General features: G+C 37.6%; 2 protein-coding genes across 2 annotated transcripts; one reads left to right on the top strand and one right to left on the bottom strand.

The window, feature by feature from the left end:
• Window positions 1-547: 547 nt before the first annotated feature.
• Window positions 548-1,515, top strand: LOC138420166 (olfactory receptor 52E1-like). The gene is given in 2 exon segments (XM_069553312.1): window positions 548-1,097; window positions 1,100-1,515. Coding segments are annotated over 2 exon segments (966 nt in total).
• Window positions 1,516-7,074: 5,559 nt separating this feature from the next.
• LOC138420613 (olfactory receptor 52D1-like) lies at window positions 7,075-8,052 on the bottom strand. The gene has a single exon (XM_069553921.1). The coding sequence runs from the start codon at window positions 8,050-8,052 to the stop codon at window positions 7,075-7,077; it is 978 nt and encodes a 325-aa protein (XP_069410022.1).
• Between the last annotated feature and the right edge of the window lie 7,917 nt (window positions 8,053-15,969).

Below are 15,969 nucleotides of genomic sequence, written 5' to 3'. Positions count from 1 at the left end.
GATATAATTCACATACCATATATTTCTCATTATGTATAAGATGTATTCTTACCTTGTATATAAAATATATAGTCATGAATCAACCAGTTTTTCTATAAAATAACAAAAAGTTTTCAAGAAATATTTTGTGTACCCAAGTAGCAAGGGAACGACTTATCTTAAAATTATTTTATTAATTTGAATGGCCTATTTGTATGACTCTTTCAACCACTAACATTTTAAGTTCCACCAGGAAAGATACCTTGTTTAACTCATCTTTTGCATTCAGTCTTAGCATAGAACTCAGTGCGTATATGGTAGATACACAGTCAATGTTTGTTGAACTAAAATATAAAATTCAATTGAATGGATTTGAGGAAGTACATTAAATCTTGTGGCCATGTTTTACCATTAAATTTCATAGACTTTCAGGACTCTATGATGCAACAAAGCCAGCAGTTATAGTACAAGTTTCACTGTTTTTTTCATTTTCTCTGTAGGATGAAACATGTTCTCTGACTGAGAAGATCTTGGTCTCTGAAATATTTCACTGCAAAAAGACGCCCAAATGATGGCCTCACTCAATGCCACACTATTTCATCCCTCCTCTTTCCTTCTTCTGGGGATACCTGGACTGGAACATATGCATATATGGATTGGTTTTCCTTTCTTTGTTGTGTATCTGACAGCTGTACTTGGGAATATTAGCATCCTTTCTGTGATTCAGACTGAAAGTAGTCTCCATCAGCCCATGTTCTTCTTCTTGGCCATGCTGTCATCTGTTGACCTGGGCCTGTCCACATCCACCATCCCCAAGATGCTTGGCATCTTCTGGTTCAAGCTGAGAGAAATCTCCTTTGAGGGTTGCCTGGTCCAGATGTTCTTCATCCACCTATGCAATGGCATGGAGTCGGCTGTGCTCGTGGCCATGGCCTGTGATCGCTGTGTGGCCATCTGTAACCCTCTTCACTACACACTGGTGCTGACAAACAAGGCAGTAACCATCATTGCACTGGCAGTCCTCCTGAGACCTCTGACTTTCGTCATCGCCTTTATTCCGCTCATTCTAAGGTTACCATTTTGTGGGCACCAAATCATACCTCACACTTACTGTGAGCACATGGTATTGCCCGCCTATCCTGTGCCAGCATCAGGGTCAACATCATCTATGGCTTATGTGCTATCTCTATCTTGGTGTTTGACATTGTAGCCATTGTCATCTCCTATGTACAGATCCTCCGCGCTGTATTTCAGCTTCCTTCCCATGATGCCCGGCTCAAAGCTCTCAGCACCTGTGGTTCCCATGTGTGTGTCATGTTGGCTTTCTACACTCCTGCATTTTTTTCATTCATGATCCACAGGTTTGGCCGGAATATACCACGCTATATCCACATCCTTCTGGCCAATTTCTATGTAGTCATTCCACCTGCTCTCAACCCTGTAATCTATGGTGTCAGGACTAAACAGATTAGAGAGCATGTGCTGAAAGTATTTTCCAAGAAAAAAAGCATAACTCTGGTAAAGAATCAAATCTAAGAAGGGAGTGGCACTCTATGGTCAAAATGAAATATTTGGAAGCAATAGAGGCCTATCTTAGAAAAGGCGTGTCAGCTTCCTTCACAAACCCAAAATTAGAAAGAATCATGTCAAATGCATTTATAAAGGTGTTTTATAATTTCCACTGTTTGAAAGTAATTCAGCCTCTTCACGTGGAAGAAAATCAACACTTTGTTTTGCTTCTACTATGACTGAAAAAAACACATCACATTCCATAGTCACCATCAGATTGAAACTAAACCATGCTGCCCCCACTGCAAAAAAACACAAGCAAACAAAAAAGGTCTTTATATCTTGATTTAAACAAAAATAAATGAGTTACTGTGATCATTGCTAGTTCTAAAATAACAGATGCTGGAGCACTTCCCATATGCCTGGAATCACTATTAAAAAGAATGCTGCTCTTGACTTTGCTATGTTAATGTGAGAGGATATGAAATTGACACTGTGTATATGCTATGTGTGAAGATGAGAATTTTCCATGAACAAAACCGAGGAAAGTTGACAATCTTTGTAAATACATAGTTTTCTTTTCTTTTCTTTCAAGCTGCATTGTGTTGCTTGTTTAATGGATGAGTTCTTACAGAGTCTTGCTTGCTGATACTTCTTTTCAAAGAAGCTCTTATTTTTCAAGCAGTTTGCCTCTGCGTTTTCTGCCATTTTGCCACTCCATAGAAAAGTTTTATCCTAATAGAATGTTGGAAGCCTTAGATTTCAAGTCCAGTATTACCCCTGAGTTTGTGTGTGTGTGTTTAAGATGAAATTTTAATTCCATGTGTTATCACTCACTATTTCTATTTCTATATGGCTTTACTGACATTATTTGTAGAAAAGATTTAAGGGAAAATATGTTTGTAAATCTTGGCCAATGAAACTAAATTTTTAGCTATATTTTACTGCAGAACTCTCAGAGCTTTTAATTAATAAATTATTCATTGTAAACTTGGAAATTATCCTCCAAGCATACTATGACACTCATTCTATAGAAGGCACTTTAGGAAAAAAGTTCCACTTATTTTTATTGCAATGGAAAATATAATGTCATAAATTATTGGAGTTTTCATTAATTAACATCACACACTGAACTTGGGTTTATTCAAAAACAACCAGTTATGCTCTGGATTTTCTAGAACCTTACTGTGGTTCTAGAAAATTAATTATCCACTTATTCTACTTATGAAATGAACTCTAGTTATACAGCCTAATTTGTTTTCTTGAGTGATTTGGAAAGTATTTAGTCTGTTTGTATGTTTTGGTTAATTCATGAAGAACTGGTATTTAACCTTTATAAGTTTGGTAGAATTCACCAGTGCAGCTATTTAGGCCTGGAGACTTCTGTTAGAAGTTTGCTCACTACAGGTTCAAATCTTTAAATTGGTAAGGGACTACTAAAGCCATCCATTTCCTCCTGCAATTTCTTTGAATGTCCTCAGTGAATGAGTCACAGGATTCATATCTCTCTAACTTTACCTTTTACTCAGGCTGAGGGCTGGTGAGAAGGTTTTCTAATGTCTATCCCAGTATCAGCTTTGGATCACCCCTATATTCCTGTGTACCAGACAAGACCAATCTCCAGGCTCTCCACATACCCTCAGGAACAGAGCACAGTGCTTTGTTACTTAAACCCATCGAGTCTGCTGGTGGGAGCTGGAGGATGGGGTTGTCTTCTGATTGTTCTGTTTCAGCCTGTCTCAGGCAGGTGCAGTGTTCCTGGATATTTAAAGTGCAGATTTCTCTGTGATTCTGCCCCTCCCTCAGTGCTGCAGGGGACTTCTGATGAACCTGCTTCAGCCTGGGATTATAGAGTCTGTTTCTACTCCTTTACCTCACAGGCAACGGATCTTCACTTGATACTTAGGGGACAGGAACTGGGTGACGTATAGTCCCCATCCTACAGCGGATGCCATTCCCATCCTCCAAGTCTGTTCCGTGATGCAAGCCTTCTCAGGCCTCTAGTCCTACTTTCCAAGAGTAGGCTTTCCAGGAGTACCTGGCTGAGCTCTAGGGAGAAAAACCTGAGTGGGTCTAAATTCTCATTTGTGTCGTACACAGATGGCCCTCAGCCATTCTATATTCTCAGTAGGTTTACACTTAGTTGTGAGGAATTCGCTTGAAAATTTTAACCAGTTCTTTTTTACAGGCTTGTATGGCGTATGGCATCTTGGCTGGCGAGCATGGAACTATGTTTCATACATCTTTGGCTCTGCCTATCTTCTCTGAGGTTTTGTGTTGGTTAGTTGCTCTCTAATTTCAGTCATCTGACATTTTCAAAAAAAGTATGGATTTTGATTATTTAGCATTTTTTTAAGTTTTTAGAGACACATCTTCTAAGTTTCTATATTCTACTGAAAAGCTATAACTCCTGGTAGGAATTTTAAACCATGTTATATCCTTTAAGTGGAAGGTCCTTTATGTGTTCATTCTCAGTTTCCTACAACAGTATTTCTCAAAGCTTGGACCACTGAATCATAAGTACTCAGTATGATCTATCAAAAGAAAATAGGATTTTATTTATGAGACATGTGACGGAAGTTCTGAATCTTAATAGCTTTAGAGTAGGTCTGAGCAATCTGTATTCTTAAGAGACATTAAGCCTCCTTAATCTTGAGAACTATTATTCTCGAAAGTTGAAATTTGATTATTAATCAAAATGGTTCATTGCCAGAGGGGGGAAAAATCAGACAATCGTTAGGAAGTGAGCTGTTTGAATGTAGAATTGGCTAACGCAAAACTGGACACTTCCCTTTATCCAACACACAAGTGCATGCATGTGCACACACATAAACACACACTTACACACACACAACTGACTTGACCTAATCCACACTGGCTTTTAATTATCTATCTAATGTTCCTGATGTCCTATCCTTCTGGAACACTTTTATGATTTTCTAAATCCCATGCTGTTGCTGCTGCTGCTAAGTCACTTCAGTCATGTCCGACTCTGTGCGATCCCAGAGACAGCAGCCCACCAGGCTCCCCAGTCCCTGGGATTCTCCAGGCAAGAACACTGGAGTGGGTTGCCATTTCCTTCTCCAATGCATGAAAGTGAAAAGTGAAAGTGAAGTCGCTCAGTTGTGTCTGACTAGTAGTGACCCCATGGACTGCAGCCTACCAGGCTCCTCTGTCTATGGGGTTTTCCAAGTAAGAGTACTGGAGTGGGGTGCCATTGCCTTCTCCATCTAAACCCCATAGCCTTGGCTAATTACCTATTTTGTATTAATACTTCTATCATAGCACTTGTCACACTTACATAGCAATGTGTAATATAACTAGGTATAGTGTAGTGGCTAAGAATGTAAATCTATATATGGAATTACTGTGAGATTAGAAGAAAACTATGGTTTTAGAGCTGGAAAAGACTTCCAATTCTAGCTCCTTGACTCACTAACCTGTTGAATATGCGTTTGTTAAGCTATTTAACATATGGATATTTATGATAACTAACCCTAGAAAATATACGAGTTAAGTCATTATGTATATAAAATACAAAATGAAGAGCTTGGAACCTAGCAAATGCTTAATAAATGCTGATTAACTTCCCATTTTTAGCTTGAATGGTGAAGTACTTGACTAAAATATTTCCCCATTGGTCAACTAATTTCTCTGTGCACAACTGAAGCTGAATTTTAGTTGCATCTGTAGATTACCTAGGGAACTTGAAAATATGAATGCCTGAACATGATGCCTCATAGTTTTACTTTCTCTAGATTTTCATTTACATAGAACAATACAGCATGTATTCTCTTGTGTCTGACTTATTGGTTAGCATAATGCCTATGAGATTTACCCACGGGAACCTGTGTGGTGTGTGCTCAGTTGCATCTGACTCTTTGCAACCCCACAGATGCCACCCACCAGGATCCTCTACCCATGGGATTTCCCAGGCAAGAATACTAGAGTGGGTTGTCATTTCCTTCTCCAGGGGGTCTTCCTGGCTCAGGGACTGAGCATCTTTTGCATCTCCTGCATTGGCAGGCAGACCCTTTACCACTGAGCCACATGGGAAGCCCCATGTGAACCTTTAAGACATCAAGAAAAGTAAAATTATTTAATGACAAAGAGAAAAGATAACAGTTAAGGATAATTTGGTCAACAATGAGCCTATTCAACTAATAATAGATTCCAAAAGACTGTAGGAGAATAACTTGAAAAGACTAATAAAATGTAATAACTAGAGAATAGAACTGCATAGTTAGAGAAGTGCCATTCAAGAAGAGGGTGAATTGAAGAAAATTTTGGTGAACAGATAACAGAGAAGGTAGCACCAAGAGACTCTGACTAAGACAATATTAAAGCATATGCTTGAGAATGAAGTACATTTAGTAAAGAAGGAAGAACTGGGGCAAAAAATAGAAATTTCTAAATCCAGTAGTAAATTTTATACTGTAAGCCAAAGATGTGATTATATATCATGCTGATTTTAAATTTCTCTTATTTTTCACCTCATATGATTCTCCATTTTTGAAATAATATTTTATTATTTTGACAAAGAGCCTTACTTGGTAATATACCTGCCTTAATGCCTATGACAACATAGATGTAATAATGTAATAACCCATCTTTGGATAAGTTACTTCCCATAGAAAAACCTTAGCCCTTAAACAATTAAAAGAAGTTCTTGATGAAGAAACCACACATTCATTGCTTGCAGATTTTTGGATCGCAGACATTCTGACTGGTGTGAAGTGGTACCTCATTGTGGTTTTGATTTGCATTTCTCTAATAATGAGTGATGTTGAGCATCTTTTCATGTGTTTGTTAGCCATCCGTATGTCTTCTTTGGAGAAATGTCTATTTAGTTCTTTGGCCCATTTTTTGATTGGGTCGTTTATTTTTCTGGAATTGAGCTGCAGAAGTTGCTTGTATATTTTTGAGATTAGTTGTTTGTCAGTTGCTTCATTTGCTATTATTTTCTCCCATTCAGAAGGCTGTCTTTTCACCTTGCTTATATTTTCCTTTGTTGTGCAGAAGCTTTTAATTTTAATTAGATCCCATTTGTTTATTTTTGCTTTTATTTCCAGAATTCTGGGAGGTGGATCATAGAGGATCCTGCTGTGATTTATGTCTGAGAGTGTTTTGCCTATGTTCTCCTCTAGGAGTTTTATAGTTTCTGATCTTACATTTAGATCTTTAATCCATTTTGAGTTTATTTTTGTGTGCGGTGTTAGAAAGTGATCTAGTTTCATTCTTTTACAAGTGGTTGACCAGTTTTCCCAGCACCACTTGTTAAAGAGATTGTCTTTACTCCATTATATATTCTTGCCTCCTTTGTCAAAGATAAGGTGTCCATATGTGTGTGGATTTATCTCATGTCTGATGCAGGATACAGCATGCTTGGGGCTGGTGCATGGGGATGACCCAGAGAGATGTTATGGGGAGGGAGGTGGGAGGGGGGTTCATGTTTGGGAACGCATGTAAGAATTAAAGATTTTAAAATTTAAAAAATAAAAAACTAAAAAAATTAAAAAAAGAAACCACACATTCACAGTTAGATAATATAATGTTGTTCAGATATTAGTTATGAATAAAAAAGATTTAGTTCAGAGACTTTGAAAAATTGAAAAATTTAAGAAACCTGTTTCGTATCTTCTTGGTCCTTACCCCATAGATGATGGGGTTCACCAGGGGAGGGACTAGGAGATAAATGTTGGCCACAAATATGTGGACATGGGGCGCCACATGGTCCCCAAACCTGTGAGTAAGAAAAGAGAAGAAGGCTGGAGTATAGGACACTAAGATTACACAGACATGAGAGCCACAAGTACCCAAAGTCTTGAGTCGGGCATCCTTGGATGGGAGATGGAAGACAGTGTAGAGTATGAGGACATAAGAACAAATGATCAATATGAAGTCCACTCCTCCTGTAAGAAAGGCAACAGTGAGGCTATAGGCTCTGCGGATTCTGGTCTCAGCACAGGCAATCTTGATGAGGGCCATGAACTCACAATAGGTATGGGAAATGATATTTCTGCAGTAGGGAAGCCACCGTAGCAAGAAAGGGTGAGGAAAGAGAAGTACCGTGCCCCGGAATACAATTGCTAGACCGATGCACCCAATTGTAGAATGTGTCAGAATAGATGCATGTCTTAATGGATTACAAATGGCTATATAACGGTCAAAAGCCATTGCCAGGAAGAAGCCAGACTCCATGGTGGAGCAAGAGTGAATCAGGAACACTTGGGTGAGGCAGGCTTCAAAGCGAATCTCTCCATCATGGAACCAGAAGAGGCTGAGAAGTTTGGGCACAGCTGTAGTGCACACAATAAGGTCAGCCAGAGTTAGCATGCAGAGGAAGAGGTACATTGGTTCATGGAGGCTAGAATCTGTCTTGATAATAAAGAGAAGAGAGCAGTTTCCCAGTAGGGCTAAAAGATAGATCACACAAAAGGGGATGGAGATCCAGATGTGAGCAGTCTCTAATCCAGGAATGCCGATGAGAATGAAGGTTGATGGATAGATATCAGTCTTATTATATGCTGACATAATCATCAGATGTTTTAGTTTTCCCTTCATGGATTTTCATCTAATGCAAACAAATCATAACATAAATTTTGAAGCCTCTGGGAAGTTAGCCAAAATGCAGAGAATTATGGTCTATGGAATAAATACAATGTCTGTAAATATTTTGATAGAAATTATTTCATTATCTGTCTGAGTGTGGAATATTACTTCAGAGTTATAAATTTCAGTGTGGCTGCTCTGTAGATGCTAAATGAGAAAAGACATCTAGGTATCAAAAAACTGGAGTTACATATATGAAATAAAAATCTTCCATTAAGAAGAAAGGGATATCAGTTGAAAGCTGAAGACTATGTGAGAGTCATGGGTTTGGATGACTCAGTAACAAACATGCAACTGTAAGATACAAAGCAGAGTGAAACAGGAGGGGTGATAGAATATTTTGAATGGAAAATAAACTTTATTTTCGATTTTAGTTATAATAGTTTGGGCACATGCCAAATTATAGGGGGTGGGTGGCTTTGAGATTTAAATATTGTAGTTCTGGGGGACTGTTGTAGAATAAACAGAAGGGGCTTAATTCAGACCAACATGGGATTCATGCAGAATGATGGCAAGAGTGAGCCTGATGACAGTGTGTCAGAAAATGAACAGCTCATTGTATTGCTCATGACCCACATCTGGCCCCAGAATTTGTGTTTGCGCTAGTAGGTAAAAATTACAATATTATTATAACCTGTATTCTGAGCTTCCTTCACTTTTTGGCATTGCTGTTTAGTCATTAAGTAGTGCCCAACTCTTTTGCAACCCCAAGGACTGTAGCCGCCAGGCTCCTCTGTCCATGGGATTTCCCAGCAAGAAACTAGAGTGGATTGCCATTTCCTTCTCCAGGGGATCTTCCCAACCCAGGGACTGAATCCGTGTCTCCTGTATTGGCAGGGGGGTTCACTGAGCCACCAGGGCAGCCCTACCCTTGCTTACCTCTAGGTTTATGTCTACATTCATTGAACTAAAACGAGTTTCTACAAACTTTCCCTTTTTGATCTTCAAATGAAATTTTATATCCTTTTATCTATAGTTGTGTTTCCATCAACATTCTCCTATTACTCATGCACTTTAAGTTTCATTCTTTCTATTTGTTCTACCTCTCTACACAAGTTAAATCTATTTCCTGGTAGAAAATAAGTGGATAAATTGTACAGTGAAAAATTCATACAGAAGTGAATGCAATTTTCCAATTATTTAAAACAGATTTTATCCTTACGTGCAATCATGAAATTAAAAATGAAAATATGATAGAAATCACAGTTTATATTTTTATCCAGCAGAATATCATGATGATTGATATCAAGCATTAGAGAGGTTTGAGCTAACAAGCAGCTAGTATGCATAATTGGTAGAAGACAATTGACCTGTTAGAGAAAAAATTGTTTAGTAACTATTCTTATGAAACAAAAGGTTTGGCAGTTCAATTTAACAATTTGCCATCCAAGGAATAATGCTCATATATACATACTGAGGGAAGTATTCTTGCCTGGAGAATCTCAGGGACAGAAAAGCTTGGTGGGCTACGGTCCGTAGGGTCACCGAAAGTTGGACATGAGTGAGTGACTAAGCACATAGACATAGAAGTATATACAGCAATTCTCATTGTAAAAATGCCTATAATAGAAGAAAAAATCAAGCATCCAAAATGTCCATCAAAGTAATATCAAGTTAAAAAATCTGTAGCATATTATAGAGTACTCAGAAGTAATTACGATGAAGTTATTTATACATATTTACATATAAAATATCCAAATGAAAAATGAAACAGAAATTTGATTTTTCCATTAACACAAAAACACAAGCAAAAATGAAACATGTATGTTTGTGTGTGTGTCTGTGTGTGTATTTATATACACACAAAACACATTTATACTAAAGCTTTTATAAACACAGAAAACAATCAAGAAGGGTATACTTAGGAAGCATAAATTTAGAAAGAGCTTAAATTTGGGACTGTGATAAGAATATAATTTAGCTGTATCACTGTGGTTACCTCTTTTTAAACGGCATCAGTATAGTCGATAAATTGATGTACTATATATACTTTAAGGTAAGTAAATAAATAATGCAGAGTTGCAATGGTATTCATTATAAAAATATAAACCATGAAATTACAGAGGAGATGGGGCTTTCCTTCTCTTATAAAATATTGAAACATTTCTCTAACCTTTTAAAATATCTTTCCCACATCTCTCATAGAGAACTTGTCACTTAGTTTGTGAAAGTGGTGGCCCAGCGTCTTTGTTCTTCATGGTGGTATTTTTTCCACATAAAATCCCTCAATAACCCAAGAATTTACTCACATATCACTCCTCTGGGATTACTTTTCTAGTTATTTTCAACCATCATTTGATATCCCTCCTCAGCGTCCATATGATGTGTACACTTACATGTCTTTATTTCGCCATACTGTGTTTTTATTTCTGTACATCTTTCACATTTATTATGGTACAAATTCTTACTTGACAGAGTTCATCTCTTTTCATATATTTCTTTGACATTTCAATGAATGAATGAATGAACAAAAAGAAAAAAAAGAAGAACGTAAGGGAGTGTAATTTTTTTCTGGTAAATAATTTTATTTAAACTTAAGACAAACAATGGAATCACTATAAACTGACTCTGGTTCACACTAACCCCCAAACACTATAGTACATTAACAGTTTATACTATTTTCATATTATTTATACTGTTCATACTATTAAAATTTTTAATACTACTTTAATATGTTTATTTTTATCATATTACATATTTAAGACATATCCAAGAAAGTAAACGGAGATGGCAACCCACTCCAGGACTCTTGCCTGGAAAATCCCATGGACAGAGGAGCCTGGTAGGCTGCAGTCCATGGGGTCGCTAAGAGTCCGATGCGACTGAGTGAATCCACTTTCACTTTTCACTTTCATGCATTGGAGAAGGAAACGGCAACCCACTCCAGTGTTCTTGCCTGGAGAATCCCAGGGACAGGGGGAATGGGCTGCTGTCTATGGGGTCATGTAGAGTTGGACACGACTGATGCGACTTAGCAGTAGCAGCAGCAATAAATTAAAAATACAACAAAAAATTATAAAAATGAAATACAACAAAATTAAATTATATCAATATTTTTTTCTTTGTCTGATTATAGCGGGGCGGGGGAGAGGGAATGGAGGAGAAGAAATATCCGATTTTGAGGAGAAACAAAATAAATGAGCTATAACATCTTCTGGCAAAATTCTGCATCTCAGACTTTCTCCATGCTGTTAAATATTCTATATAATTTTTTATTCTTGTTGGTTTTTTAAACTTTTTATTTTGTATTGGAATAGAGCCAATTAACAATGCTGTGATAGTTTCAAGTGTGATGCATTGATACATGAAAAAATGTTGTTACAAAATAAGAGCATAGTAGATCCTGATATTATAAATCAAAACCCAAAAGACCTTGTATTGCACACTTAGAAGAGTCAAGAACATGGATGTACATATAAGTGAAAGATACTGTATAAAATAAACACACAAAAAAGTAAAAGAGAAAAAAAAAAGTTCTACATCTCTATCAAGCTTATAACAAAAATAAAATAAATCAACATGAACTGAGCTTCTATTAGATATTATATTTCTTTATACTGAGGGCATTGTCGTACTGAATCCTTAAAGGGACTTTCTAGATAGGTACTCAAACATATAATACAGATATGAATACAAGTAAACGATGTTTACTCTAGGTTCCCAAATCTCTTCTACAATGAATTCAAGGAGCTAGAATTGGAATCCAAGTGTAATTACAAGGTTTGCAATTTTGTAAAATGTTATAAAGTTTATATTAACCATTAAAAGGCAAGTGCTGCACAGGATTCTGTAAGTATAAAATGACATAAGGCATGTTAGACAGTTTGGGGCAGCATGGAGAGTTATTCAAATACCCGAGATCTCTAAGGGTTGTTCAGAACATAGGGCTGATAAATCTGCACTCCCATCCTTTCTTCATTGCCTTTTTCTGCAGGCCTGATCTAAGTAGAGAACCCCATGCACATATTTATTCTCAAGGAAAGCTGCACCCTGAATCAACTCACATCAGAGTAAAACAGAGGCCACCTATTCAGGGGTCATAAATCCAAAGGGGCTCAGTTGCTCCAAGAAATCTTACACAAGTCTGTTTTTCAACAGCCTGTTTACCCTGATGAGAGTCCTGAAACCTTCTCTCTGGCTATTGTCAAACTAGCCTGTGACACAAATGAGAGCAAACTGCATTGCCTTACCTCACCAGGGGTGCTTCTGGGATGAGGATGAGTACCAACCTCAACTGAAGAAAACTTCATAACTTACAGCTTTTCATAATGAGCTCAGTTATAGACATGCTTCCCATTTTCTGAGGGTCCCATGGGCATTGAGTGGGAATGGTCTCCCTATAGAGTCAGGGAAAGATAACACTGGGTGTTAAAGACCTGAGTTCAGAAATCAGGTTGTAAATCTTTGGAGCTGACATCTTCATAACAGGAAAATCCAAGAGAGGGGAGAGGGAAAGATGAGTCTTCCTCAGTTTCATGGAGTCTATTTTTCAGCAAGATTGCTTGCATCTCAGAATTGCTTGCATCTCAGAATTGCTTGTTTTTAAAAATAAATGCACAAATCTAAAAAGTAAAGATAATGTCTAGTCCCTTTGTTTTAAATAATGCCTTTTTAATTTTTAATATAAGAAAAATAAAGAAAACTAATTTCAATCCTAGTCACCTTGATATTTAAATTATATATCATAATTTTCATATTTACTTGATTTAAAATATTTAAATATTAGACTAAATTTTATAGCATAACCTATCTCGACATGATATAAACTTTATTACTCTCATATTAATCAGAATAAATTCCATTGATTTTTTTTAAATGCACATCATGGTGATTTGATATAGCTATATATCATGGAAGGATTTTCCCTCCTCCCACATCTAGTTAATTAACATATCTGTAACCGCACATATTTATTTGTATGTGAAAACATTTGTGTGTGTGTGTGTGTATGAGAGAGAGCATTTAAGTTCTAATCCTCAGCAAATTTTGATTATATAATGTAGTAATATCAACTATAGTCTTTAAATTAGGTGCTAAATCCTCAGACCTTATACATCTTATAGCTGAAAGTTTGTACCCATTTACCAATCTCTTCCCATTTTTTCCCCTAACAGCCCTTGGCAACTACTTTGTACTGTATGTCTATTTCTATCACAGAAAATTTATTACATGAAACAAATGAAAATGTGACTTTGTTGAAAACTGAATAGCATTTAAACATTATTGTGGAAACTTTGACGTCTTTAAATAAGCCACTGAGATTTATTGCTTGATTTTACATGTATGTATTCCAGGCTAGCTTTTGACCTTTAACTAATTTTTGAATCTTTATTGTGCGTGACAGTCTCACTAATTTCATTCATTATACAACTTGGAATTTTATCATTTAAATTTAGTTATATTCTTTATGTTATTGTTAGTGTGTCTTATATACATTACATATACACTTGAGAGGGGAACAGGCAGGAAGGCCAGGGGTCTCCAAACGGAGGAAATAGGCTGCAAGTGTCAGATATTTTTATTTCTCTCTTAAGCAGCAGGAGGAAACAAACTAGATTCATATTTCTTCCCCTTCTCTATGCAAATTTAGGACAGTCCCCTGGTGGCTAAGATGGTAAAGCATCTGCCTTCAATGTGGGAAACCTGGGTTCTATCCCTGGGTTGGGAAGATCCTCTGGAGAAGAAAATGGCAACCCACTTCAGTACTCTTGCGTGGAAAATCCCATGGACAGAGAAGTGTGGTAGGCTACAGTCCATGGGGCTGCAAAGAGTCAGACGTGACTGAGCAACTTCACTTTCACTTTATAAAAATTTAAAAAGAGGTTTCTCTTACAATTCTGTGTTGCTATAATGACACTCAATATGCCAGCAAATCTGCAAAACTCAGCAGTGGCCACAGCACTAGAAAAGGTCAGTTTTCATGCCAATCCCAAGGAAAGGCAATGTCAAAGAATGCTCAAACTACCGCACAATTGCACTCATCTCACATGCTAGTAAAGTAATGCTCACAATTCTCCAAGCCAGGCTTCAGCAATACATGAACTGTGAACTTCCTGATGTTCAAGCTGGTTTTTGAAAAGGCAGAGGAACCAGTGATCAAATTGCCAACATACACTGGATCATCGAAAAAGCAAGAGAGTTCCAGAAAAAACATCTATTTCTGCTTTATTGACTATGCCAAAGCCTTTCACTGTGTGGATCACAATAAACTGTGGAAAATTCTGAAAGAGATGGGAATACCAGACCACCTGACCTGCCTCTTGAGAAATCTGTATGCAGGTCAGGAAGCAAGAGTTAGAACTGGACATAGAACAACAGACTGGTTCCAAATAGGAAAAGGAGTACATCAAGGCTGTATATTGTCACCCTGCTTATTTAACTTATATGCATAGTACATCATGAGAAACGCTGGGCTGGAAGAAACAAGCTGGAATCAAGATTGCCGGGAGAAATATCAATAACCTCAGATATGCAGATGACACCACCCTTATGGCAGAAAGGGAGGAGGAACTAAAAAGCCTCTTGATGAAAATGAAAGAGGAGAGTGAAAAAGTGGCTTAAAGCTCAACATTCAGAAAATGAAGATCATGGCATCTGGTCCCATCATTTCATGGGAAATAGATGGGGAAACAGTGTCAGAGTTTATTTTTTTGGAGGCTCCAAAATCACTGCAGATAGTGACTGCAGCCATGAAATTAAAAGACACTTACTCCTTGGAAGAAAAGTTATGACCAACCTAGATAGCATATTCAAAAGCAGAGATATTACTTTGCCAACAAAGGTCCATCTAGTCAAGGCTATGGTTTTCCCTGTGGTCATGTATGGATGTGAGAGTTGGACTGTGAAGAAGGCTGAGCACCGAAGAATTGATGCTTTTGAACTGTGGTGTTGGAGAAGACTCCTGAGAGTCCCTTGGACTGCAAGGAGATCCAACGAGTCCATTCTAAAGGAGATTAGTCCTGGGTGTTCTTTGGAAGGTATGATGCTAAAGCTGAAACTCCAATACTTTGGCCACCTCATGCGAAGAGTTGACTCATTGGAAAAGACTCTGATGCTGGGAGGGATTGGGGGCAGGAGGAGAAGGGGACGACAGAGGATAAGATGGCTGAATGGCATCACTGACTTGATGGACATGAGTCTGAGTAAACTCAGGGAGTTGGTGATGGACAGGGAGGCCTGGCGTGCTGCAATTCATGGGATCACAAAGAGTCAGACACAACTGAGTGACTGAACTGACTGATAATGTCACCTGGTTCTATCTGAAACTTAACTTTTTTCAAACCTTGAGCTAACCAATGCATTTTTGTTATGGAAATGTTTGCCTTAAGCTGTGTTAATACACTATACATTTACCCTAGACTCCATCTTTGAGTCAGTTCCACCTAAAGTTTCAGATCCTGTATGTTTTACTTGTACATTGTTCTAATCTATGTTAATAAAACTATTTAGTTGCTTGGAAATCTACCTTTCTTTAAGATTCATGTCAATCGTTTTATGGCCCAGGATGACTCACCTAATGCCAATGTTATCTCAATGCCTGTTGTGGGTGAGGGGCCTGGTGCTATTCTCTGAATTTTGAGACATTTCTTTTCTCTAATTAGCAGACTGCTAGTAGCTATATAATATCTGGCTAAAGACTAGCAGGGGGCACTCTTTCTTCCCTCTTCTGATGTCTATGTCAGAAACTTTCTCTATCTTTTTTATACTTTAATAAAACTTTATTACACAAAAGCTCTGAGCGATCAAGCCTCGTCACTGGCCCCAGATTGAATTCTTCTCCACTGGAGGCCAAGAATCCCGGTGTCTTACGTGGTTCAGCAAAAACCTTTCAACAGCACAACCCCATTATTTGGGAATTCTATAGTTGCA

The sequence above is a fragment of the Ovis canadensis genome, chromosome 15 (genome assembly GCF_042477335.2).
Source record: "Ovis canadensis isolate MfBH-ARS-UI-01 breed Bighorn chromosome 15, ARS-UI_OviCan_v2, whole genome shotgun sequence".
NCBI classification, from domain to species: domain Eukaryota; kingdom Metazoa; phylum Chordata; class Mammalia; order Artiodactyla; family Bovidae; genus Ovis; species Ovis canadensis.
The sequence above is the reverse complement of the archived record's forward strand: the minus strand, read 5'-3'. Positions and strand labels throughout refer to the sequence as shown.